The sequence below is a fragment of the Pipistrellus kuhlii genome, unplaced genomic scaffold (genome assembly GCF_014108245.1).
Source record: "Pipistrellus kuhlii isolate mPipKuh1 unplaced genomic scaffold, mPipKuh1.p scaffold_m20_p_3, whole genome shotgun sequence".
NCBI lineage: Eukaryota > Metazoa > Chordata > Mammalia > Chiroptera > Vespertilionidae > Pipistrellus > Pipistrellus kuhlii.
Window position 1 is genome coordinate 86,745,031 of NW_023425529.1, and position 23,891 is coordinate 86,768,921.

At 44.8% G+C, this 23,891-nt stretch overlaps 1 protein-coding gene and 1 long non-coding RNA gene across 4 annotated transcripts; both read left to right on the forward strand.

The window, feature by feature from the left end:
• The first annotated feature begins 1,383 nt into the window (after nt 1–1,383).
• Nucleotides 1,384–11,508, forward strand: LOC118728977. The gene is made up of 3 exons (XR_004991077.2): nt 1,384–2,358; nt 3,802–3,808; nt 11,479–11,508. It is a non-coding gene; the product is annotated as an uncharacterized LOC118728977 (long non-coding RNA).
• RASL11A (RAS like family 11 member A) lies at nt 5,543–10,335 on the forward strand. Of its 3 annotated transcripts, XM_045588465.1 has the most exons (5): nt 5,543–5,919; nt 7,492–8,058; nt 8,425–8,481; nt 8,588–8,667; nt 9,616–10,335. In XM_045588465.1, the coding sequence occupies exons 2-5, from the start codon at nt 7,935–7,937 to the stop codon at nt 10,081–10,083; spliced, it is 729 nt and encodes a 242-aa protein (XP_045444421.1). In that variant the 5' UTR covers nt 5,543–5,919; nt 7,492–7,934; the 3' UTR covers nt 10,084–10,335. The 3 variants fall into 3 exon arrangements, with proteins under 3 accessions (XP_045444421.1, XP_036312026.1, XP_036312027.1); XM_036456133.2 differs by having other exon boundaries at nt 5,543–8,058; XM_036456134.2 differs by lacking the exons at nt 5,543–5,919; nt 7,492–8,058 and adding an exon at nt 8,110–8,300.
• Nucleotides 11,509–23,891: the final 12,383 nt, after the last annotated feature.

The following is a 23,891-nucleotide window of genomic DNA, read 5'->3' on the forward strand; positions in this document are numbered from 1 at the left end:
TCGATCCACAGTAGGGGGGCATGCAGGATGCAGCCAATCAATAAAAGAAAACTCTGTCCTAATTCGTTGAGTGATGGCTTCAGTATTTGAATTTGGGGGAGGGGGATTGCTAAAAGATATGAAGTGGTTTACAACAAAGAATGTACTCCTTTGGTTAGGAAGTGGCACCTGTTGCATTATAGTTAAGCACAAGGAAAATTGATTACTTAGCCTAAGTACCCTATTTTAAGGATCAGAAACTTGCCTTTGAAGCCTGCTACTTGTTCGTTGTGAGTTACAGAGTTCTGAGTTGCTTCCACTTTTCATGAAACTGCTCAGAAAATCTATGTTTTGCCTATTTTCCATAAAAGAAAGCTGAAGCACAACTTGCCCACGGCCACAGGGACAAAGATTCAAACCTAGGCAGTCTGGCTCCATAACCAGGTCTTAATCTCTAATGTTATATTGCTTCATATTAATGGGAACATTTTATTTTTAAAAATTTATTTTATTGATTTTTTCAGAGAGGAAGAGAGATTGATAGAGAGCTAGAAACGTCAATGAGAAACATCGACCAGCTGCCTCCTGCACACCCCCTACTGGGGATGTGCCCACAACCAATGTACATGCCCTCGACCGAAATTGAACCTGGGACCCTCCAGTCCGCAGACCGACGCTCTACCACAGCTAAACCGGCTTCAGCTAATGGGAGCACATTTAAGTTCTCTTCCTAGATATTTACTTGGATATGGTAAACATAAAAAAAAGAATTGATCACATCTTATCCTAGCTGCCTTCAGTATTCTGTGATTCCTGTAGCAATAGTATCAGTTTATTTGACAGGAAAACTGACAGTCCTCTGAGTATTCTCTTCCCTACTCACAGACTCAATGACAACCTATTCATTTTTATAACTTAAGTCAGTACTATAAATGGGTAGTAAGCCCAATATTAACAGCCTTCAGATTTCTCCAGTGAAGTGTTATAGTAGTGGGTCTATAAGTCAAATGGATATTAGTCCTTAGCAGGTTTATATCTAGTGATAGTTGTGTTTAAACATGCTTATATTGGTCAATAATTCCCTATCACAGGAAGCAACCAGGAACAATTATGAATTCAGTTGCCATTCCTATTTAATGTTTTTTAAAATTTTTAAATCTTACTGATTTCAGAGAGGGAGAAACAATGATAAGTGAGTCATGGATTGGCTGCCTCCTTCACGCCCCCTACTGGTGATCAAGCCCGCAATTCAAGAATGTGCCCTTGAGCAGGATTGAATACAAGGACTTTTTTTTTTTTTTTAATTTATTGATTTTGTATAGAGAGGAAGGGCGAGAGATAGAGAGCTAGAAACATTGATGAGATTCCCTTGACTGGAATCAAACCCAGGACTCTTCAGTCCCCAAGCCGATGCTCTATCCATTGAGCCAAACCGGTTTTGGCCCAAGGACCTTTCAGTCTGCAAACTGACACTATCCACTGAGCCAAACCAGCTAGGGCTGTTTTCCAATCTTTGATGGCACCACTGCCCAGTTATAATCATTTTTAACTAATGTCTCACTTTGCATATTTTAAAATTGCATTTCCTGAATATCTTGTCTAGCATTTCAAGGCAAAATAGAGTATAAAGGAGTGTAGGACAGAAGAGGGAAGAGTTGGTACTAATAGCCTCTTGTTTCTGCCTTATGTCTTCACTGATTATTTCTGATATCTCGTGCCTGACCCTTTCCACCTGCTGCTTCCTTAACTTTAGATACAGACTTAAACACCAGCAAGTAAAACTAACAGCTTTTCCTGTGCCTTTCTCTGTTATCTTAAATTTCCCAGGCCCACTACAAATATGGCTCTGGCTCCACCACTCCAATGAAACTACTCAAAATTTGACCAAACACTTGCTAATTAAATTAGAGGCTTTTCAATTGGACTTTATCCCAAAATATTTGCCTTTTTTTTTTTTTTCAGAGTTCCAAGGGCTTCTAACATATCTTTTCCCCAGTTCTTAAACATGACTTCCCTCTCACTCTGGATTCTTTTATGTTTCATGTCTGTCTATGATTTGTTATGAGTAGAATTCTAAGCCAGTGGTTCACGAAGTATGGGTCCCCACCTGGCTGCATAAACATGCAGACCTGTACCAGAACAACGTTAGTCATTCTGGGGTTGGTCCAGCACTTACGTTCTGGGTGATTAAGATGCATATTCTAGTTTGAGAACTACTGACTTCTGTCATGGTCATCCCTAATATACTTGACACTTAGATTTCAGAGCTTACTTTCTGAAGCTCGGTTGATATTTACAACTCTGGGCAGCTCCATCTGAATGTCCTGCAAGTAGAGATTAGTTTGGAAAGTTTTATTAGATGAATTACCTAAGTTAAAAGTCTCTTGAGTTTTTAATATGCTAGGATTATGGTCCCTGCCTTGAAATTCAGGATCTTTTAAATGAGTAATCATGACGGATTGTAAGTTTGTAAGTGCAATACTATACAATTCCATTTTACACTTGTTGAATATGAAAAAAAGTACAATATTAACTATAGAACTTTTTATCCTGTTCTTACTAAGAGTCAAGACTGTAAAGGAGGTTGCATGGCTGCTTAAACTTTTAATTCTGATCTTGCCAGGTATCTTTTAAGGCCTTCTGTTTTTGTTAAGATGAACCCAATCCCGAGGGTTGAGTAAAATATAGCACACTCTTTTTGAAGTCTTCTAAAAATTGTGGCTAAATATAATTAGATTTCCTATCCTATATTCCCACTAATGTACATTAGCATTTTCTCTGGACTGGGTTGGAAAAAATGCTAAAATATAAAACAATGCTAAATAGCTATAAGAATTGCTAAGATATAAACAAGGTAGGCTTTTCATTCTTTTCACATGAGAATTTTAAATTAATTGAATTTATTTGAAATAGGCATGTTTATAGCATTTTTTTCAACCCAGCCCCAGTTAAAGGGGAAAAAAATTGGTGTTCATGCAAAACACCTAATCTGTTAGACAAGTTGCTTGGTTATGAATAATAACGAGGCAGTATCTGCCGCTGTTCCTGTTGAGATGGAAAGTGTATCAAGGAATGGATAAGCAGCCAACCAAGTTTCTGCATTATAATGCTTTTCAAACAGCAAAAGTGTAGAATGAGGAGCAATTGACAGGCCATCTCACAAAGCCCCAAATGCAAAAGTCTGGGAAGTGTGTAGGGAAATGCTTTCATACCCACTTTCCTAGCAAGAATAGAATTTATGGAAATCATTTGGATTGGAAAAGAAATGGAAAAAGGGTCCTCTTTATTGTCTCTACTAAATGAGGTAATGGCTTAGCTTAAGTGATATGTGATTGCATATTTTGCTCCTGAGAGAGAAGGTTCAGATTAAGTTCAACCTGTTTTGTCATTCCATTTACATGACCAAAGTGCTTTCCATGCTGCACCAAGATTTGAAATCGGGTTGGATTGTCTACTACTGAATGACTCTGACTGGATAAATTATTAATCTCGTCTGAACATCAGTTTAGAAGATATTTTGCCAGTTTCATAGGGTTAAGATTAGGGAGAACTAAGATTTAGACTTTTTTGATAATTCAACTAATTTTCGAATTATAATAAACTTTATGAGGATGACTGATGGCAGACAGGAGTGTCTTATGTACTTTGTTGTCTTTTTAGTAAATGTTTTATAATAGAAACTTAGCTATTCTTTGTCTTTTGTGCCAGCACTTAAGAGCCTTACAGAGTAGATTTTCAATTATTTTGACAGTTGAAATAAGGTAGGGAGTTGGTATAAGACAGAAGCATAATTCCTATTCTGGGCAAAGTACCAAAAGATAGTCTCTGAGTCTCCTATAACCAATATTCAATTTTAGGCCATACAGGAAAGGTAATTTGTGGGATCCCTTATCACGTTCCACGTGGTTCAGGATTCCTGTTCAGAGTCCAGTTTCTGGAGAAGGCCGCACACAAATGAAGAGACTGGAAAAGAGTTAATTTGGGGAAAATGGGGGGTCAGGTGGGAGTCTACCTCTATGGGGAGGAACTACCCCCAGGCTCTGGCCTTGCTGTTTCTAGCAGTAATTGATACTGAATTTTAGGGATGGTGGTTGGAGAGTGGTGTTTTTTTTTAATCTTCGCCTGAGGATATGTCGTTAGAGAAACATCTTTGCCTCCTTTAAGCACCCTGAAAGGAGATTGAACCTGAAACCTAGGTTTGTGCCCTGATCAGGAATCAAACCCACAACCTTTCTTTTGTGTGTACGGGATTATGCTCCAGCCACCGAGCCACCCAACCAGGGCTAGGGCGAAGGGACATTCTTCAGCTCGTAGAGGACAGACTCTTGGCGAAGTTTTGACTGAGGTCTAGAAATCAAACTTATTTAGCTGGTAAAGGGTAAGTAACTTTCTAAGGCTAGTGATGTTTGCATATTCCAGATTCTGTCCACAATTCTAAATACCCATGGACTTGTGTATCCCTATCTGCCTACACATTTCTATTATCTTTCTAAAACCACTTCAGCATGCCTGTTACGTTTAGTCACACAATTTTACATAATGACACAAATCCAAATGAAAAACAAGCAGCAACAATTTGCACAAGGCTATTTATAATTCCACAGTTCAGTAATATATTGTCTGCATTAAAATGTCATGGACTATTTTGTGTACTTGCAAATGCTTTCCAAGAAAAGTGGAATAACATTTTGAGCTCACCTAGCAAAGTTGCCATGTAATTGCAAAATGGAATGTAATTATCACCTGAGCAGAGAACAGTCTTAGGAATCTTCCTTACTGAGTGATCTTATTCTGGACTGGGAATGTATAATGGAATGAAGTGAAGGGATAGGCACAAGACTCAACCAAGAAATGGCTTTTCCCTAGAAAGGTCTGCATTTAGACTCCAGGAATGTCAAGTGTTTGTGGCAGGTCACATTGACAGCTGCTCGGCATAGATCCCTTGTCTGTTCCTTGAATTTTAGCAGGTACAACTGTCTAGCACCTGTGGAGGAACTATGATTGTTCAATTTAGTCACAGCAATTCCAGTCTTTTTTATTTATTAATTTTTATTTATTTTTTTGCTAGATACTTGTATGAACTTCCAGCTTCTTAGTTCTGGTCATTGGGATATGAGAAAGTCTGCTGGGTTCTTCTGAGGATCATCCTATCTAATAAAGAGGGAATATGCAAATTGACCATCACACCCTCACAAAGATGGCGGTGCCCAGTCCCCTCAGCCCTTCTGGAGTCCCCCAGTCCTTTTAACTGGGTGGGTGGTGGCAGGTGCACGGTGCGGCCAGACCTGCCCTCAGCCCCCCAGCTAACCAGGGCCAGCCCGAGGTGCAGATAAGTCTTGGATGGGGATGGTAGCCCCCCACCTAGAGCTGCCTGAGGCTCAGGTAACTTGGGCCAGCCAAGGCTGCACTGCCAGCAGAAGTGTGATGGGGGTATTGCCTTCCCCTGATCACTGGGTCACCTCCAGCCCCTGAGGGCTCCCAGACTTTGAGAGGGGGCAGGCTAGGCTGAGGGACCCTCTCCCCGCTCCAGTGCATGAATTTTCATGTATCGGGCCTCTAGTTTCACAATAAGAAAATACAAAGAGAGGCCCTCCCTCCCTGTTTGAATGAGGACTTAATGTTTGGGGAAGCAGGAGCCATTTTGTATCCAAGAAGGAAAGGCCAAGACAATCTGAGAGACAAACCAGACCCCTATCACTGAACTCAAGGACCCCTGGAAGCTAACAGTTTCAAAGTTTTGTAAATAGTAACTCTATGGGTGCCTTTTCCCCGGTAGGGAAGGAGGTGCCCTGCTTCAAGTCTTCCCAGTTAAACTGAAGTTTTAACAGAAGGAGATTGCCTGTGAACAGCCAAAAGTCAGTACAACTGAAATATGGCAGTTCATCCCAGTACATTTCCTGGAACACTTGCTCCTGAGAACAGTTTACTCTCAAAATTAAAGTACTGGGATAATGTTTACACACATGATTTCTGTCTTTTCCAGTTCATACAGTGAAGACACCATTTGTTCTTTTAGAAAGTCAATCAGTGAACAAACATTTATTCAAAAGCTAGTAAGTCCCAGGTACTACTATGTGCTTGATACTAAAGACACAAGATGGAGTCCCTGCCCTCCTGGAGACAAACATGAAGCAAATATTCCACCAGGAAGTAGTGACACTTAAGTGTGCCCTGAGAGTAACTGGGAAATAAGCCTATGGATGGTAGCAGTGGTCAGAGGAAGCTTCCCCAAGGGAGGAACAAGTAAACTATTCAAGATTATTCAGAATTTTTCAATTGAAAAATGAAGAAAGTAGGGGTGGAGAGGAGGAGACACCAAGAAATGGAGGCAGTAGAAATTATGGAAGTTGGCAATTGATGTGGAAGTGAAAGTCAAGGATGGGCTACAGGGTGATGGAGCACATTCATTAGTGTGGTCAATTGTAAAAAAATGGATCCATTCTCTACCCCTCTGCATTCCAGTGCCTCTGCAGCTCTCTCCACCGAGGAGTGGAGTGTTTTTCCCTACCTCTTGAATTTGAGCTGGCGTTATGACTTGCTTTGGCCAACAAAAGAGCAAAGGTGATGGGTTCATCTCTGAGACTAGGTCTCATGAGGCCTTTTCCACTTCGTCACTCTCTTGAAACCTTTCTCAGCCACCATGAGAATAAGCCCTGGCTAGCCTGCTTGATGAGCAGAGACATGTGACTCAATTACTGTCCCTCCCTTATCACAGCTGACTGGCAGCCAGGTGCAGGATAATGCCAGTTCCTCAAGCCCTGTCAGCTCTGCAGAGGCATGAGAGAGCCAGCCAAGATCAGCTGGGACTGGTGTAGTGTAGGATAACCACCCCATTGATCTTTAGACATGTGAGCAAATATGAGGGGTCATTGTTTTAAGCCAATTGTATTTGTGTTTTTTTTTTTTTTTTAAGGCAGCAAAAACTAGCTAATTCAACCAGGATAGAGGGAGGAGTGAGTAAAGGAAGGGTGTCTAATAGGCAATTGGACATAAGAGGCTGGAATGCAGGAGGCCAGAAGCATAAGGTAAAACTCCCAAGGCTCTGCCTTGCCAGGGTGGGCCCAGAAACCCATGACCAGGCCATATTTCTCTTTTGTGTTCTCTTGCACTCTCCACCTCACCCTAAACTCCACTTTACACCTGGAAGTCAGTACTGGAATGAATAGAGAAGCACTCGCATGATTCAAGTGCCTAGGTCCTGAGCCAGAGCTTCCAGCCCCCTAGCCCATGGAATGCATATGGGAGTGTTGATGAGTCAATGCCGCTAGTGCCAGCTGAGGAGCAAACAAGTAGTAATGCCTCCAGGGGCCTTCACAGATCTGCAGCCTGGTCACAGTGACTACCGTTCCCTTGTACTGCTACTATGAGCTCTCTCCCATCCCCTTTTCCCTAATATTGTCATCCCTCATCACCTTTTGAAAATAAGAAGCAACGTTTGGCAGGAATTTACCTCCCACTGTTGGCAGAAACATCCTACTGAAAACAGTTTTCTCTCTTCCTTTCCTCCTCCAGCTCCTAACTCTGATCTCAGGTTCCCTTCCTCGTCTATTGACTCAGGATGGCCTCTGCGGGCTGGAGGAGGCCACCGGGCTCAGGCTTAGGCCGGCGAGAGGCCGCCCCGCACTCTCGGGACAGTGCCTGCACTTCCAGCTTCTGGGCGCCCTGAGATGCGCAGGTCCCCGAACCCAGAGCGTCAGGCGGCGGGGAGTGCGCCAGCCCGCAGCGTCGGCCTCCCGCTCCCGCCCGCCAACCCCGGGGGAGGGCGGGGCAGGGGAGGAGCCTGAGGCGGCGCTGCGCCCCGGAGCGGAGTCCTTTAAAAGCCGCGGGCGGTGGCGGGGACAGCGCGGCGGTGCGCCCGGCCCCGGTACCCGAGTCCCCGCGCTCCCGCTCGCCAGCCACCCCGCTGCGGCCGCGGCTCGCTGCGCGGCTTGTGCTTCGGCGGCCGGACGCGCTCCATGCGGCCGCCCAGCATGTCCGGGCACTTTCTGCTCGCGCCCATCCCCGAGTCCTCCTCCGACTACCTCCTGCCCAGGGACATCAAACTGGCCGTGCTGGGCGCCGGCCGCGTGGGCAAGAGCGGTGAGTGCCTGGGGGAGCCCACCGGGCGGAGCCCGCCCCGCCGGGCCGGGCCGAACGGCGGGGCGTGGGGAGGAGCGGGAGCGCACGGCCGGGGAGGAGGACCGGGCGCAGGGGGGACGCGCACATCCCCTCCCTCTGGCTTCCCCGGCAGCCTTTGGTGGGCTGTCGCCGGGTTGGGCTCCGCTGGAGAACGAGGGCCGGTGCAGCAGGTCGAGCACCGGCAGTCGTCCCCGCCGCCAGCGGCGCAGAGACCACGGGGCTCCCCCGGGGCTTGCAGAGTCCGCTGCCCCTTCCTCCCGCCTCTCCCGGGGAGTGTTGGACGGTCCCGTCCAAGCCCTTCACCTGATTTTCCTATTTCACTTTCAGCAATGATTGTGCGCTTCCTAACCAAGAGATTCATCGGCGATTATGAACCGAATACAGGTTAGAATAGTTATGTGCCGCCCTGCTTTTGTGGCTGCATGCTTCCGTTTTCTTTGTCCTGCGGAGAGTGTAGGAATTTAAAAGCACACTCTTCTTCCTTCTCCAGGCAAGTTGTACTCACGGCTAGTGTGTGTCGAGGGCGACCAGCTGTCCCTGCAGATCCAGGACACCCCCGGGGGAATCCAGGTGAGGACTTCCCTCCCGACCCCGAGGGCGCTGGGCAGCCTGAGCAAGCCGCTGAGCCGGCTGGGTGTGTGTTTGGATGGGAGGAGGGGGCTGTCCCCAGGAGGGGCCGGTCAGTGGGCTGTTAGAAACCTTCCAGGAGGGCAAGGACTGGGTGTTGGAGGCTGCTTCCTCCTGTGCGCCACCTCTGACATCTCATCATTTTCACATAGTTTCACCTCTGAGAGGGGGAGAGGCGCTGGACTTCTCTTTACAAGCTGTGAGGGCCAGGCCGCTGGCATGGGTCTCCCACCTCTTCCAGGGCTGGCCGGGGAACCTATAGCAACACTGGCTGGGGCTCTGGAGAGGGTCTTCTCCCCCAGCAGGGACTGCGGAAGTGCTTCTGTTTCTAGCCGTGCCCGCAAGTCACTAATTGCAGTCAGACACTCTTGGCGCCTGCTCAGGAATGTAACTTGATTAAGTTAATTGCTCTCCCTTCTAGGGAGGAAAGGTCTCGGGGAAGAACCGAAAAGAAAGAATTTGTTTCTGGAACATTCTCAAGAAGGACATGCTAAAAATATTTTTATGGGTTTTGGGAATAGATGTTTATCTTGGCTTATTTCCAAAGTTTTGCTTTTTCTGAGTTAGTGCCTTAAAAATGGTGACATTCTGATTTGGAAGTTCTCATTGAAGTCATTCTTAAGTCAGCCTAGGTTCACCCCAGACTACCTGCCCGGCAGGGAGGTTAAAAACAATGCATTGGTAACAGCTCATAAAATAACCCAGGCAGGGAACTTGCCTGAGAATTTGCTCTTTCTACATCAAAAACCTCCTTCTGCAGAAGCAGGGCAGAATCTGAAAACTGTATTCAGTGATTTCTTTTTCAACCATTGCTCAAAGTTTACTTTGATGTTATTTCGAGTCCTCTCCCACTGAAAGCCTCCTTGATCAGACTCCATTTGATCCTCACAGGTCCAAGACAACCTCATGCAGGTGGTTGACTCCCTGTCCAAATGCGTGCAGTGGGCAGAGGGCTTTCTGCTGGTCTATTCCATCACAGACTATGACAGCTACCAGTCGATCCGCCCCCTTTACCAGCACATCCGGAAGGTCCACCCTGACTCAAAGGCCCCTATCATCATCGTGGGCAACAAGGGGGACCTTCTGCATGCCCGGCAGGTGCAGACTGATGATGGTGTTCAGCTAGCCAACGAGCTGGGCAGCCTGTTCCTTGAAATTTCCACCAGTGAAAACTATGAAGATGTCTGTGATGTGTTTCAGCATCTCTGCAAAGAAGTGAGCAAGCTGCACAGCCTCGGCGGGGAGAGGAGAAGGGCCTCCATCATTCCTCGGCCACGCTCTCCCAACATGCAAGACCTGAAGAGGCGCTTCAAGCAGGCTCTGTCTCCCAGGGTCAAAGCCCCTTCCGCACTGGGGTGAACCCGCCCCGGACAGACTACCTCCTTTTTATTATGCATTTGTGCAGCTGAAAAGACTGGGGAGGAGGTCTCCTTTTTAATCACACATTCAGAGTTTATTTTTATACAAACTATTGGTTTGCAAATTGTATGTGTATTTCTGAAAATTCAGTGATTGCCTAGAACTTGAAGAGTTGTTTTTTTAAATAAAACTTTTTTTTTTTTTACTGTAACTGCTAGCCACTCTTCCATTAAAGGCAAAATGGCAACATTTCGCCTTGTTTCTTAAATGTCTTTTTATAGAAATCATACTTGCACCAGAGCCCAGAACTGCTCCATGCTTGCCCCAGCCTGAACTCTGATTGGTGTTTCTCTGTTGGGAGGGTTTAAGTGGAGGGAATGTTTTGTGGGAGAAAGAGAAATATGTGGAGGAGGAAAGAGATTTGAATAACTGCAGGATGTCTTTAATTAGGGCACTTTGCCACAGGCATGAAATTAACAAACAACATTTGATTTCCACTGTGCAATGATGTTAAAAATTACATCAGTGCAAATGGTATTTTGTTTTTTAAATAAGGGTGGGAGAATAAACTTCCACTTGTACCAATAAATAGTAATGTTATGCTGCAAACAACAAGTGACAAAAACAAAAACATTTTTCTTTATTTCTTATCTCAGTAAGTGCTCTCTACCATTCAGGAGTTGCCTAAAAATTCTCATTTCATCTCTATCTCCCTGGCCCTCATATTCAATAGGGTATCTGATCTGTCAATTTTTAATTTTTTTCTAAATTGTCACTGTCTGCCTTAATTCAGGCCTTTACCAAGTGTAGGCAAGGGTCCAGGCAAGACTCTGGTTTCTGGGCTTGTGGAATGCCACCTGTCTAATTCTTTCTTTATACTAAAACAATCTTACTAAAGCCAACTCTAATAATTTTATTTTCATGATTAAAAAAACTTCAACTGATTTTCCCTTATTTAGTGGATAAAATATAAATGAGACATGGCATCAAGATTATTCACCACTTCTCCAGCCTCATCCTCACCTGCCAACACACACACACACACACACACACACCCTCCATGCCAATAGTCCGGTATGCCTTTCTCAGTATACATGAGGCTCTTTCACACCTCTTTGCCTCGGCATAAACTACTTCCTCTGCCTTGAATATTTTTCCATCTTCTTCACCTCCAATATGGCTATCTCATCTTCCAAGACCCAAGGCACATTCTACTTTCAGCCTCTGGGAGCCCTCTCTGAGTCTCCTATTTTCATTGCATCTGTGTTATAACCCAACCATGTCATGTAGCTATTGATCACCTTCTTTGGAAGAAGCACTGCTCAAGGGCAGTCACTGCATTTTATGACTTTGTATTCAAAGCTTCTAGTCCAGTACTTACACGTGAAGTGATAGGTTTTCAGTAAAAATTTAATGAATAAATGACTGAATGTATTTATTGGGGCCAAGGGACAGTATGGGAGATTACAAAGACAAAAGAACAAGGACAGGAGACATTCTGAGTAGTTAAAAGTTCTTTATTCGCATGACACAGATAGTGACACATGCAGCTTCTGGCCATTGCAGACCATTGCCCTTCCAAGGCCACCTCTGTCCAAACCTCTGACAGTAACACCAATATTCCCCCTCCTTGAGGGGCACTTACCTACGTAAAATGAGATGATCGATTTAGAAAATTAGATCATTTATATCTAAAGGAATGTCCAAACTTTTAAGAAGAAATATTATTTTAACCCCATTAATGTGGCTCAGTGGTTGAGGGCCAACCTATGAGCCAGGAAGTCACGGTTTCATTCCCTATCAGGGAACGTGCCTGGGTTTGCAGGTTCTCTATCCAGTGGGGGTTGTGCAGGAAGCAACTGATTAATGATTCATTCTCCTCACTGATGTTTCTCTCCTTCCCCTTCTCTGAAAACAATAAAAATATATTTAAAAAAATATTGTTTTATATTCCATTACCCTAAAAAAGGACTCAATTCTCCTTGCTCATTTGCATATTCTCATTCTATCATCTCCATTCCTGCTTCCTACCACACCTAAGCATGGACATGAGAACAATTGATCCTCCTAATCATGGTTATGCTCACAGCGTGCCCAGGTTGCCACCCAGTGCCAGAGGGCTCCCTCTTTATGTTCAAGAAGCTAAGATCAAACATCTCATAGGAAAAAGTTAAGCCATAACTTTGCAGCTAAAGGAAAATACAAGAGATGTCCCAATGCAGCCTATGATCCAATTCCAAGTGAGAACAGGAAGTACCCTCGTGCTCTCCAAGCGAGCACACTGTGGACCAGAGGGGTCAAAAATGAGTCATGAGTTAGTTCCAAAGGGAGTGACAGCCTCCAGGGGCCCAAGGAAGCTAGGGGTCAGGCAGCAAGCACCCTACCCGGTATTTTTCCTGTCCTCAATGTCACAAATATAATAACGGCCTCCAGGGCCCCGTGGCTTTCTTTATTTTCTGGTCCCAGAACTAGCCTAGCACAGGACGTGGTTCCCCGATGCCTGTTGTCTCTCTCCTGGGGTCTCTTGGGGAGTCAGGTGTTTGGGAACATCTGGAAAAAGGACCTGGGACCATAGCCCTGGAGATGGGAGAGAGGAGCAGGCAGTTATCAGGATGTGGTTAGGTGGGATTTGGGTGTCAGATTTGAGGGTAGGGAAGAGGATCTGAGGATCTGGATTTAATTGGGCATAGAGAAGGCCCTTATTGGAGAAGCTGAGCCTGGAGCCCACCTTCCTTCCCCGCAGGAATGGGGAGGACAGGGCTGTGGGAGCACTGGGTGTCATTATGTTACTGATGGGGGCAGAACTCCTGAAACATTGGGCAGGACACCGAAAACGTGGGTGGGTGTGGGGAGGCCAGAGTGTACACATTTCCCCCTGGAAGTTATGCCTTAGCTCTGAGTGTCCTCATCAGCATGCCAATCCCCTGTCACCCTCAGGAGGGAGGTAGGGCTACAGCATTCCTGCCCCTTCTTCGCTCCCCCACCCCAACCAGAGCCTCTGTTTTTGAACTCCCCGAGTTTCCATTGGTCATGCCTCCCTTTGGTTAAGGCTTGGTCTAATTGTACTCCAAAACTGCAGAATGATCTAATTAACATGCCTATCAGCATGGTCCTGGAGAAATGGACAGGATCCAAAGGCTAAATTATACATCCTGCAAACATTCTTGTTTCACATGTGACTCATGAAAAGTGGACTTGAATAATGGAAAAATACATGAATTCTAACAGAAGAAAATAAATTTGTTTTGCTTCTATTGAGATGAAAGGCTCAATGGAAGATCCAAAGTTTATTAATATCCATATGGAGAAATGGATTAAAATAAGTAATTATGGAAGGTCGCAGTGAACAAAACAGCAAATAGGAAAGACAAGATAATGGTTAAATAGTGAACTGGGGGCTCCAATAGCTTCCCCTCCATGCCATGTTTATATTGTAGTTTCAACTTCTCATTATGTAAAGTTACCAATTTAAATTTATGATGCAAAGATAGTTGTATGCTTAATAATTTATTCTTACCATCTCATCTGTCTTCATATAAAATTGATTTCAGAGAGTGAGGAAGGGAGAGGTAGAGAGATAGAAACATTAATGATGAGATAGAATCACCAATAGGCCACCTCCTGCCTGTCTCACACTGGGGATGAGTCTGCAACCTGGGTATGTGACCTGACCAGGAACTGAACTGTGACCTCCTGGTTCATGGGTAATGCTCAACCACTGAACCAGACCAATCGGGCCCAAAGGTGAAATATTTTGAAAGACTTAGTCTCCAACTGCTTTGGCACCCAATAGGAAAGATGTGATACAGAAACAAACAAGCAAACTCCCAAATGATTATTTCCCAAACACCATTAAGTTAGCTAGGGTGCAAAGAAATTTAACTGATGAAAGCAATGATTAGTTTGCAATAGCAGCACAGTTTTCAGCATCCAGATTAGGAATTTGTGTCTCCTAGAAAAAATGTAATCTACCCTCCTGTACTTCCTCAACCCAATAGAAAATGAGCTCCATTAAGGTGGGATGGGTCTCATGCTTCTTGGATCCAGCACCTGTTAGAGTGTCTGGTACACAGGATCCTCAGGACTATTTACTCTACTGAGCTATTAGAGAACTAAGGAGTCCATAACGTCACTTCTGTATAGTTTACGTGTGCAGGGTGCATATCTATATTCTGGGTTCCCATTGTCAAACGGTCAGAGATGGCCCTTTCCCAATTCTCAAAAGCAGGGCTACCTGAACAAGCAGCTTGCCACCATAGTGATTTGCATGGTTTCAAATCACATTTATTGAGAGCCTGTCTTGTGCTTAATGCTGTGATTGAGACTGCCTTCCTCGTCTAGAAGCTCAGGCCTCTGGGAGTTCTGGAGGAGTGAAAAGTGAACTAAGACTTTGATCCAAATCTAAGAGTGTTGACAAAATGAGAGGAGGGTGCAGATCAGAGCAGAGAATGGACTGGAGACAAATATTCTATGGAGTGTGAAACTATCCTTATTAAGAAAATGATGTTTCTTACTTTATAAATTGTCAAACATTATTTCCTTTGAGAGCGCCGAATCCTAACCACTAGACCACCAGGGACTGTCATTATTTCCTTTGAATATGCTTATGTTCAGTTGAGGATTAATGAGTTACATTTGTAACTTCCTGCCATTTCTTACTGGCATTGTCCTAACTGGTTTGGCTCAGCGGATAGAGCGTTGGCCTGCGGGCTCAAGGGTCCCAGGTTCGATTCTGGTCAAGGGCATGTACCGTGGTTGCGGGCACATCCCCAGTGGGGACTGTGCAAGAGGCAGCTGATCAATGTTTCTCTCTCATCGATGTTTCTGGCTCTCTATCCTTCTCCCCTCCTCTCTGTAAAATCAATAAAAATATTTAAAAAATTAAAAACATTGTGAACTACAAGGCTTACTTGTGTAAAAAGATTTTGCCTGGAAATACATGGTTTATAACTCTGGAGAAATATGGATGTTTCAGGAGCTCCTGCTGATGAACAGTTACCCACCAGCTTTACGGAGGCAACATCGCCGGGGTTCTGGGTGAAATCAAGGTTAGACCCCATTTTGCTCTTGAAGGACATGTGACTTAGGCACAACACACTGTAAGTTTCCTTACCTCAGAATGGAGATAAATACCTCTGGGCAGAATTATTGGCTCAGCCTGACACAGATAAGAACTTAGAAAACGAGGCTCAAAGTGGCCTAAGGGCACAGGAGCCAGGGAACCACGAGGCCTGGCTCCAGGAAGGACAAGAGTCCCTTCAGCGCAGGGCTGTTCCCCGGGCAGGTCTGTGCAGGCCAGCATATTTTCAGAAACTGGTGAAAACGAAGACTCCACTGCTCTGTATTTGAGCCGTGGAGGAGGAATCCGGGTTTTAAGGAGCTCCCTTGATGCTTCATGTTTAGAGCTTTTGAGTGAGATCATACTCTGAGCTCACCCGTTGCTTCCTCTTAACCCAGGGAAGTCAGATGTGCAAGGAGAGCAGGGATACCACACAGAGTCGGGGGTGGGGGAAGTACCTCAGGAGTGGGCAGAAGTCGGGGATGGAGCCCCTGGTTTCTCCCAGTGCTGTTGCTGGTGAGGCAGGGTGTGGGATGGGTTGACCTCTCTGTTTCTTTCTTTTTTTAATTTAATTTTATATTTTATTGATTTTTTACAGAGAGGAAGGGAGAGAGATAGCTAGAAATGTCGATGGGAGAGAAACATCAACCAGCTGCCTCTTGCACACCCCCTACCGGGGATGTGCCCGCAACCAAGGTACATGCCCTTGACCGGAATCGAACCCAGGACCTTTCAGTCCGCAGACTGACACTCTACCACTGAGCCAAACGGGTTTCGGCTGACCTCTCTGTTTCATCCAGTCTTCTCAGAACCCTGATAGAGCCGCTCCTTCTCCAGTTCGGGGTCTTTCCCACCACTTTGAAAGTCATGGTGAGGTGGAGGCAGTGGATAGGGGGTGGGGGTGGCGGGCAATATCAAAGTCAGCATGCCCAGAACACCCTTCCACTGGCCAAATCTCTCCTCAGTCTCTTTGACCAGTGTCTTGAGAAGCAGCCTGCACCCAGGCCCCATCCCCTTCCACCCCCTTCAAGCCCTTTCTTTTCTCCTGGAGGCAGAAGGTTAACACTTTGCAGGGTTTGGGGGTCCAGGAGTTGTTGAAAGTCAGTGTGGTGAGGGGGTTAAGGCAGCGAATGATTTACCACAATGGGAAGCATAAATTCATAATCACATTTGGCAGCTCAAAGTGTCTTCCCATCACAAATTAATCTGGTCCAGGATGGCTGTGTGTGTGTGTGTTTGTGTGTGTGTATGTGTGTGTGTGTGTGTGTGTGTAGTTTGTAGTACATATTCTCCCAGATGGGAAAAATATGAGGATGCTGCCACCATGTTTGAGGGGCTGTTTCCAGGAACTATGTGCTAGTCACATCATTTGTAGCATAATAATAAAACTAATGACAACAACCATGAGATACTATTATTACCAAATATACGTGTCTTTTTTTAGCTTTCCAGAGAAATGGAACCAACAGGATGTATCTGAAACTCAAACTCAGTTGGTGCTGTTTGAGCTTGTTCAAAGTTGTGAATGATCAAAGGTGGATTAGATAGTAGATTATGCAAATTCTTTTTGAATTTGGCTACCATTTCACCTCTCTGGTCCTCAAGTTCCTCATGGATAAGACAAGAGATTCAGATGACAGTAGTGGTCCACAATACCTAGTGTGCAGCAGAATCACCAAGGTGGGGGAGTGGGGAGGACTAGTTTAAAAAGCAGAGTCCTGGGCCCACTTCCAGAGACTCTGGAACAGCAATGCCAAGTGGGGCCCAAGAATAATAGTACCTAAAATCCATTACATGGCATGTGCTGGATGGATACTGTTCCAAAGAATTTCTTGTGGATTAACTCCTGCAATGACCCCATGAGGCATATAGTGTTATTAGCCCCATTTTAAAGATGAGTAAAATGAGGCGCACAACAGCCAACAGGCTAGTCCCAGGTCACACAGTTGGGAGAGGCAGAGCTGAGACCCAGGCCAGGCCAGGCTGTAGATCCCGTGCTCTCAACTACTGTTTCACCCAGAGGCTGTTGTAAACCACAAGCCAGCTGTTCGGCTGGCTGCCTAAATAAACAGTGTCCCTAAGGAACTGGCATTGTAGTCAAGAAGCTAAGACCCACATCACAGAATACAAGGCAAACACCGACAGAAGCCAGGAGAAAGGGACAGCTAAGTGTTCTGAGAGCAGAGTGGGAGGGTGGTGAAAGGATTGGGTCTTCCTGACGGGAGGGGTTAAGGTAAGCATCAGAGAGAGGCTGGCAGCTCAACTGAGGAGCTTGTTAAGGGCAGAGGGAAGCAGAGCTTCCAGCCTGGGGAAGGGCCGGAGCACAGAGTTCCAGGTGCAGAGGTAACAGCCTTCTCCAAAGAGCAGGTCCTTTGGTTGGGCTCGTGTGTGGGGTTCAAGCGAGAGAATTCCAGGGGGAGGGGAGGAGAGTCTGCCACAGGTGGATTGTGAAGAGCCTGATGGCCTGACAGGAAGGGGGAGGCTCCGTTGTACAGGCCACAGGAGCCCTCAGAGGAGGCAGGGACCACAGGCAGCAGCTGCGGTAGGAGCTGGATACCAGGGGGCTGTGGCTATCTCAGGGATAGAGCACTGCCAGGGGATGAACAGGAGGTGGTGGGTGCAGGAGGAATAGCTCAAAAGCAGAGCCCACAGAACGAGGTGGCTTGGAGATTTAATAAAAGTAAATTGAGGTGTTGAACTAGAGGAAAAGAAACCCCAAAAGAGGGTTGGGGGGAGGAGGAAGTTGAATTAAGGAGATACAAAGGTGCTCTCAACTCAGAAGATAACTGAGGATTTGAGGAGTACAACCCACCTGGAAAACATCCCTAGATCTTTCTAATGAGGTAGTACCGCACCCACTCCTTTGGCACAGCAGACCACACCATTTTTTCATGCTCCAGAAGGGAAACGATATTTTACAAGTTTCTTTTTATTGTTCCTTCATGCACTGATAACTTGGAATCCTATGAGTAAGCAAGGAGTGTACAGAGTGACAATTTTGGACAGGAAGGCCCTTACTTACTTAAACGGCCCAGCTGTGTTGAACAGTTAGGCTGGCTGCCAAGTCCCATCAGTCTTCTCAAACTTCCTGCAGAGGCACAGGTTAGCTCCTCAGATCCCACTCTTTATTGTCCCTACTCCCACTATACTTTAGGAAGCCAACGTGCTCACTTGGGATTTTATTTCAGGGGCACCATGGGGTGGGGAGTCTTGCCATAGGCACTAACTCTGGTCTCAGAGGCTAGTCAGGGCTCCAGCATAAGCATCTCTTGACTCCCACCATCCTGCTTTGAAAGCAAGTACCTGCATGAGCAATAATACTCATCCTGTGGGGTGAAAATACTCATCCTGTGAATAGTATATAAACAAATTCACTCACTCAGTGACAGATTTAAATGCTCAAAAATAGACAATCAAGTCACTTTCCCATACTGACATGCAAATAGGAACGCCCACTAGAACGGTCAGAATCCAGAGTTGTAGAACATTCCAGCTGAAGAATACCTGTGATGTTTATAGTCAAAGCACATTGCCAACATTTCCTTTCTCTCTCCATCCTTTCCTGGAAAGAATGACCTGCCTTCCTCTGGTTCTTCCGCCCTTCTCCTTGATCCCTGCAGGTTGATGTCAAACCTGGAGGAGGTGGAGAGCAGATGGCCAGGTGAAGTGCTCCTCCTCAGGCACAACCACATCTTACCTACCACCTAGATTAGCAGCTCATGTTTCCTTGGCACAATCCTCTCTAGTTCCCCACCAGACCTTACATATTCATTATTCCTGAATATGATTGGTTTCTCCTGATTCCTGGCCTTTATTCATGTCTTCCTTCCACCTGGAATTCCTTCTGCTCATCAAGAGTGTAGCAGGTCAGCAAAGGTAAACACAAATGTCACTTTCATCATGAAACCTCTTCTCTCCCCTTCACCCTTCCATTCTGAGCACCCAGCACATAGTAGGTACTTGATTAATACTTTTTGCATGAGTGAGTGAGTGAAAGCAACAAGAAAGCATTCATTGCTTCTGTTGCTTTTTGTGACACTAACTAGAGTCAGAATATTTGAGCACAAATGGTCTTGGGGGACATCCAGTCCACAGGATGTCAGAGGTCAGACTAAATTAATTTGAATTTTACTTGTTTTTATTCTGTCTGTGCTAGGTAGCTGGAGACTTAGATGTGCTGCACAAGGCCATTTGTCTTTGATTCTTCTGATTTATGCAGACAAAGTTGTAGTCTGAGTTATTTTGGGAACTAGAAGTTTGGTGTTTGTTGTAAATATTCTTTAAATGGATGCATTAAGTGTAGATGTTGTTTGTGTAAGTTCTTCCTGAAGAGTGTTGAAAGCCCAAGTGTAGCATGACTATGACAGAGGGCAAAACCAGGTTTCTCGGATCCAATGAGACCTATGTTGCATGGTCAATATCACTGGCAACCATGCCCACCTCCTGCCTCCACCTGCCAGTTCCCTACCCCAGCCACCATGCTGCTATGGAGGGTTATGCCCACGATGTGCTGCTTCCTTAGCTGTGGATAATTATATTGGATACCTATAGCAGTGCAGGTGTGTTCTCCAGAGATGATGCCCTCTGTTATGGGGCTGAATTGTGTCCTCCTCAAACTCAAATATTGAAGTCTTAACCCTCAGAACCTCAGAATGTGAGTATTTTGACATAGGGCTTTTAAAGAGGTAGCTAAGTTAAATAAGGTCATATAGTTGGGCCTTAATCCAATCTGATTAATGGCCTTGTAAGAAGAGGAAATTTGGAAATAAACATATACAGAGGGAAGACCATGTGAAGACATAGGGGAAAACAGCCATCTATAAGCCAAGAGGAGAGGCCTCAGAAGAAACTAACCCTCCTAATACCCTGATCTCAGACTTCCAGCCTCCAGGGCTATGAGAAAATTTCTGTTGCTTAAGTTCCCCATGTGGTACTTGGCTATGGTGACCTAAGGAGACTGGTGCCACTTCTAAGGGTTTATTGTGGAGAGTCGCATATGTGCTATCTCCTCAAAAAGACTGACAGACAGGAATTATCTCTTCCCATACCTTGAGGTCATAATCTGGAAGACCTCATGAGTATGAAAGCACCCAATTATTAGCTGTGGAGGGTCATACAAACTTAAGTTGTTCACTAGTGGAGATCAGAATCCATGCCTACACATCTTTGGAATACTCTTAGCACCTCCTAGAGCAGTGGTTCTCAACCTTCCTAATGCCACGACCTTTTAATACAGTTCCTCATGTTGTGGTGATCTCCAACCATAAAATTATTTCGTTATTATGGTCTTAGATGACGCTGCTAGAAGCGTCTCTATCCACAGGTTGAAAATCGCTGCTGTAGAGCCTAAGACCATCCAAAAACACAGATATTTACATTAAAATGCATTAACAGTAGCAAAATTACAGTTATGAAGTAGCGACGAAAATAATTTTATGGTTGGGGGTCACCACAACATGAGGAACTGTATTAAAGGGTCGAGGCATTAGAAAGGTTGAGAACCACTGACCTAGTAGGTGCCTGGTAAATTCTCCTTGGTTAACTGAAAAGCATTAACAGTAAGTAGACTGTCACTAATTTTCTTGTACTACCTCAGTTGTGTGGCACAGTTCACCTCCTTCCTGGGTGTGGCCAACTGACACAGTCCTTAGCTGGGTATCAGTCCTGACTCCAGTCTCGCTGGATAGGGAGCTCCATTTGCGAGGATTTGTGTCATTGCTCCAGCAGAGCAGTGAGGGGGATGAGCACTGCTCCTCAGGCACCGCATTTCTGTGGGCAAATCACCAACCTGACTGACCTCTGTTTCCTCACCTGCAAATGAGGAAGCTGGATTAGATGGGCTCTACAATTTATTCCAGCTCTTGTGTCAGTTAGCATGCATTTGGCTAAAAACTTGATTTCAGCTACCTTTGACAATAGAAACACATGTAGTCTCACTTAATAGCAAGCCCTGAAGGTCCTTCCATTTCTTCATTCTGTCCTTGGATTTAACTTCATTCTAAGGCTGTTCCAAGACTGTGGCCTGGAGAAGTTAAATAACTTGCCCAAAATTGCACAGCTGATAAGAAGCAAACAGAATTCACGCCTTGGCTGTCTGACTTCAGACTCTTAATTGCCAAGCTATACTGTGTCTTGTACAGATCCTTTGCTTGTGGTCAGGGACATATGCAGGCCATGAAGATTGCTACTTGCTTCCCCTCTCTACTTCTTGAGGAGGAAGAGAGCAGTACAGACCTCAGGGAAGGAGTGCTCATTAATAGAATCAGACACTAGAATTCTTCAGCTGCCTTCACTAGGATCGCTGTTCTTGTGTCTCTCCATCTGGTGTGGCTTGGCTTAGTGTTCCCAATGCAGTGAGCACTTGGTCAGCAACAGTGAGAGCGGGTGGTCTGAGCTTCTGGCTTCCTCTTACTCCCTGAGCAATCTGGTCTGCTACTGGGAACAAGATCTTCCAACGCTGCTGAAAGACTCAGCTGACAAGAACAGTGATTCAGGCTGATTTCCTCAAGGCTTAGAACAGGCTGAGTGCATCTTAATGGTTCTGCCTGCTTTGCATTTTTGTGTGTGAGAGACCGTTCATGTGTTGGTGAGGTTTTTTCAAGCTTGCAGAAACAGTGTTGATGGATCTCCAGTTATTCTCAGAACAGAATTGCACTTACCAGAAGGATCAGCGTCCTGTGTGGCTACAGACAAGGCTCTTAGGAAGCACGCGAGAACCTGGAATACGCCAGGCCCTTTAAACAAATGGCCATTGGGCAGAGAACAGGAGAGGAAGAGCTTGGATGTTAAGTTAAACAAGCATGTTTCAAACCCTTGGTCCTCACCACCTATATGACCCTCATTTATGGTGATAAAAATAGCATTTATGGCTCAAGACCCTATCCTGAGCATTTTACATATATTATCTCATTCAATTTTCTTTTCTTTCTTTCTTTTTAAAATATATTTTATTGATTTTTTATAGAGAGGAAGAGAGAGGGATAGAGAGTTAGAAATATCGATGAAAGAGAATCATCGATCATCTGCCTCTTGCACACCCCCTACTGGGGATGTGCTTGCAACCAAGGTACATGCCTTTGACCGAAATCGAACCTGGGACCCTTCAGTCTGCAGGACAATGCTCTATCCACTGAGTCAAAATGATTAGAGCTTGGCTTTCTTTTTGTAGTAAACACTTCAGGACTCCTAAATCTGAGTTGTGGCCTTCAAAGTTGTTCCCAAGAAATAATACACTTTTCCCAAAGATGCCAGCATTCTCTAAAGTGTTTTTGAACTTTTCTTTTGTCATGGCTCTCAGAGACAGTTTACAAACTGTGAAATAAAATCAGTCTTATTATATTTATGACAGATTCACAAATAAAACTGAAAGTAAAATTAAATTATATCCTATTCAACCTTACACCAAAATAAAAAACAAATATAATATTAAATATTACAAAATAAGCCATAAAAAGTGTGAAAAGAATATATGAGATAAAATTATTTTAACAATCTTAGAATGAAGAAAGTCTTTTTTGTTGTTGTTAATCCTTACCTGAGATATTTTTTCTGTTGATTTTTAGAGAAAGTGGAAGGGAGAGAGGAGGGGGAAAGAGAGAGAGAGAAACATCAATGAGAAAGGGACACATTGATTGGTTGTTTCCTGAATGTGCCTTGACCAGGGGATGGAAACTGCAACCTACGTATATGACCTTGACCAGGAATTGAACCCTCGACCCTTTGGTGCATATACTGACGCTCTAACCACTTAGTAACCCCAGTTAGGATAAGAAGGTCTTTTTAAGTATGACACACAGCACATGTATTAGGGTTTTCCAGAGGGACACAATCAATAGGATATATATACATATATACATATCCTATATAATATTATATATACATATCCTATATAATAAAAGGCTAATATGAAAATCAACTGAATGACAGAACAACCAACCACTATGACACACACTGACCACCAGGGGGCAGACACTCAATGCCCTGCATGGTCAGCTGCCCCCTAGTGGTCAGTGTGCTCCCATCGGGCAGTGCTAAGCTGTCAGTTGGACATCCTCTGAGGACTCCCGAACTGCAAGAGGGTGCAGGCCTGGCTGAGGGACCCCCCAAGTGCACGAATTTTGTGCACTGGGCCTCTAATAATTATATAATGCATTTGGCCTCTAGTAATTATATAATGTGTGCATGAATGTGTGTGGGTATGAGAGAAACATAGAAAGAGAGAGGGAGGTAGAGAGAGAGGAAAGAGAGAGAGAGAAAGCATGTAAGTATAACAGAGAGGTATTTATTTTAAGGAATTGGCTCATGTGATTGTGGAGACAAGTTCAAATTCAACATTTTTAAAATATATATTTTATTGTTTTTTTTATAGAGAGGAAGGGAGAGGGATATAGAGCTAGAAACATCGATTAGCTGCCTCCTGCACACTCCCTACTGGGTATGTGCCCGCAACCAAGGTACATGCCCTTGACCGGAATCGAACCTGGGACCCTTCAGTTCGCAGGCCAACACTGTATCCACTGAGCCAAACCAGTTAGGGCTTAAAATAAACATTTTAGGGCAAGCCAACAATCTAGAGATTCAGGTAAGAGTGGATTTGTAGTTTTGAGTCAGAAGGCTAGGAACTCAGGCAGGATGTGGTAGCCTTGAGAAAAATTCCTTCTTTGGAGAGCCTCAGTTTTGCTCTGAAGGCCTTCAACTGATTGCTTGAGGCCCACCCACATGATGGAGGATCCTCTGCTTTACTCAAAGT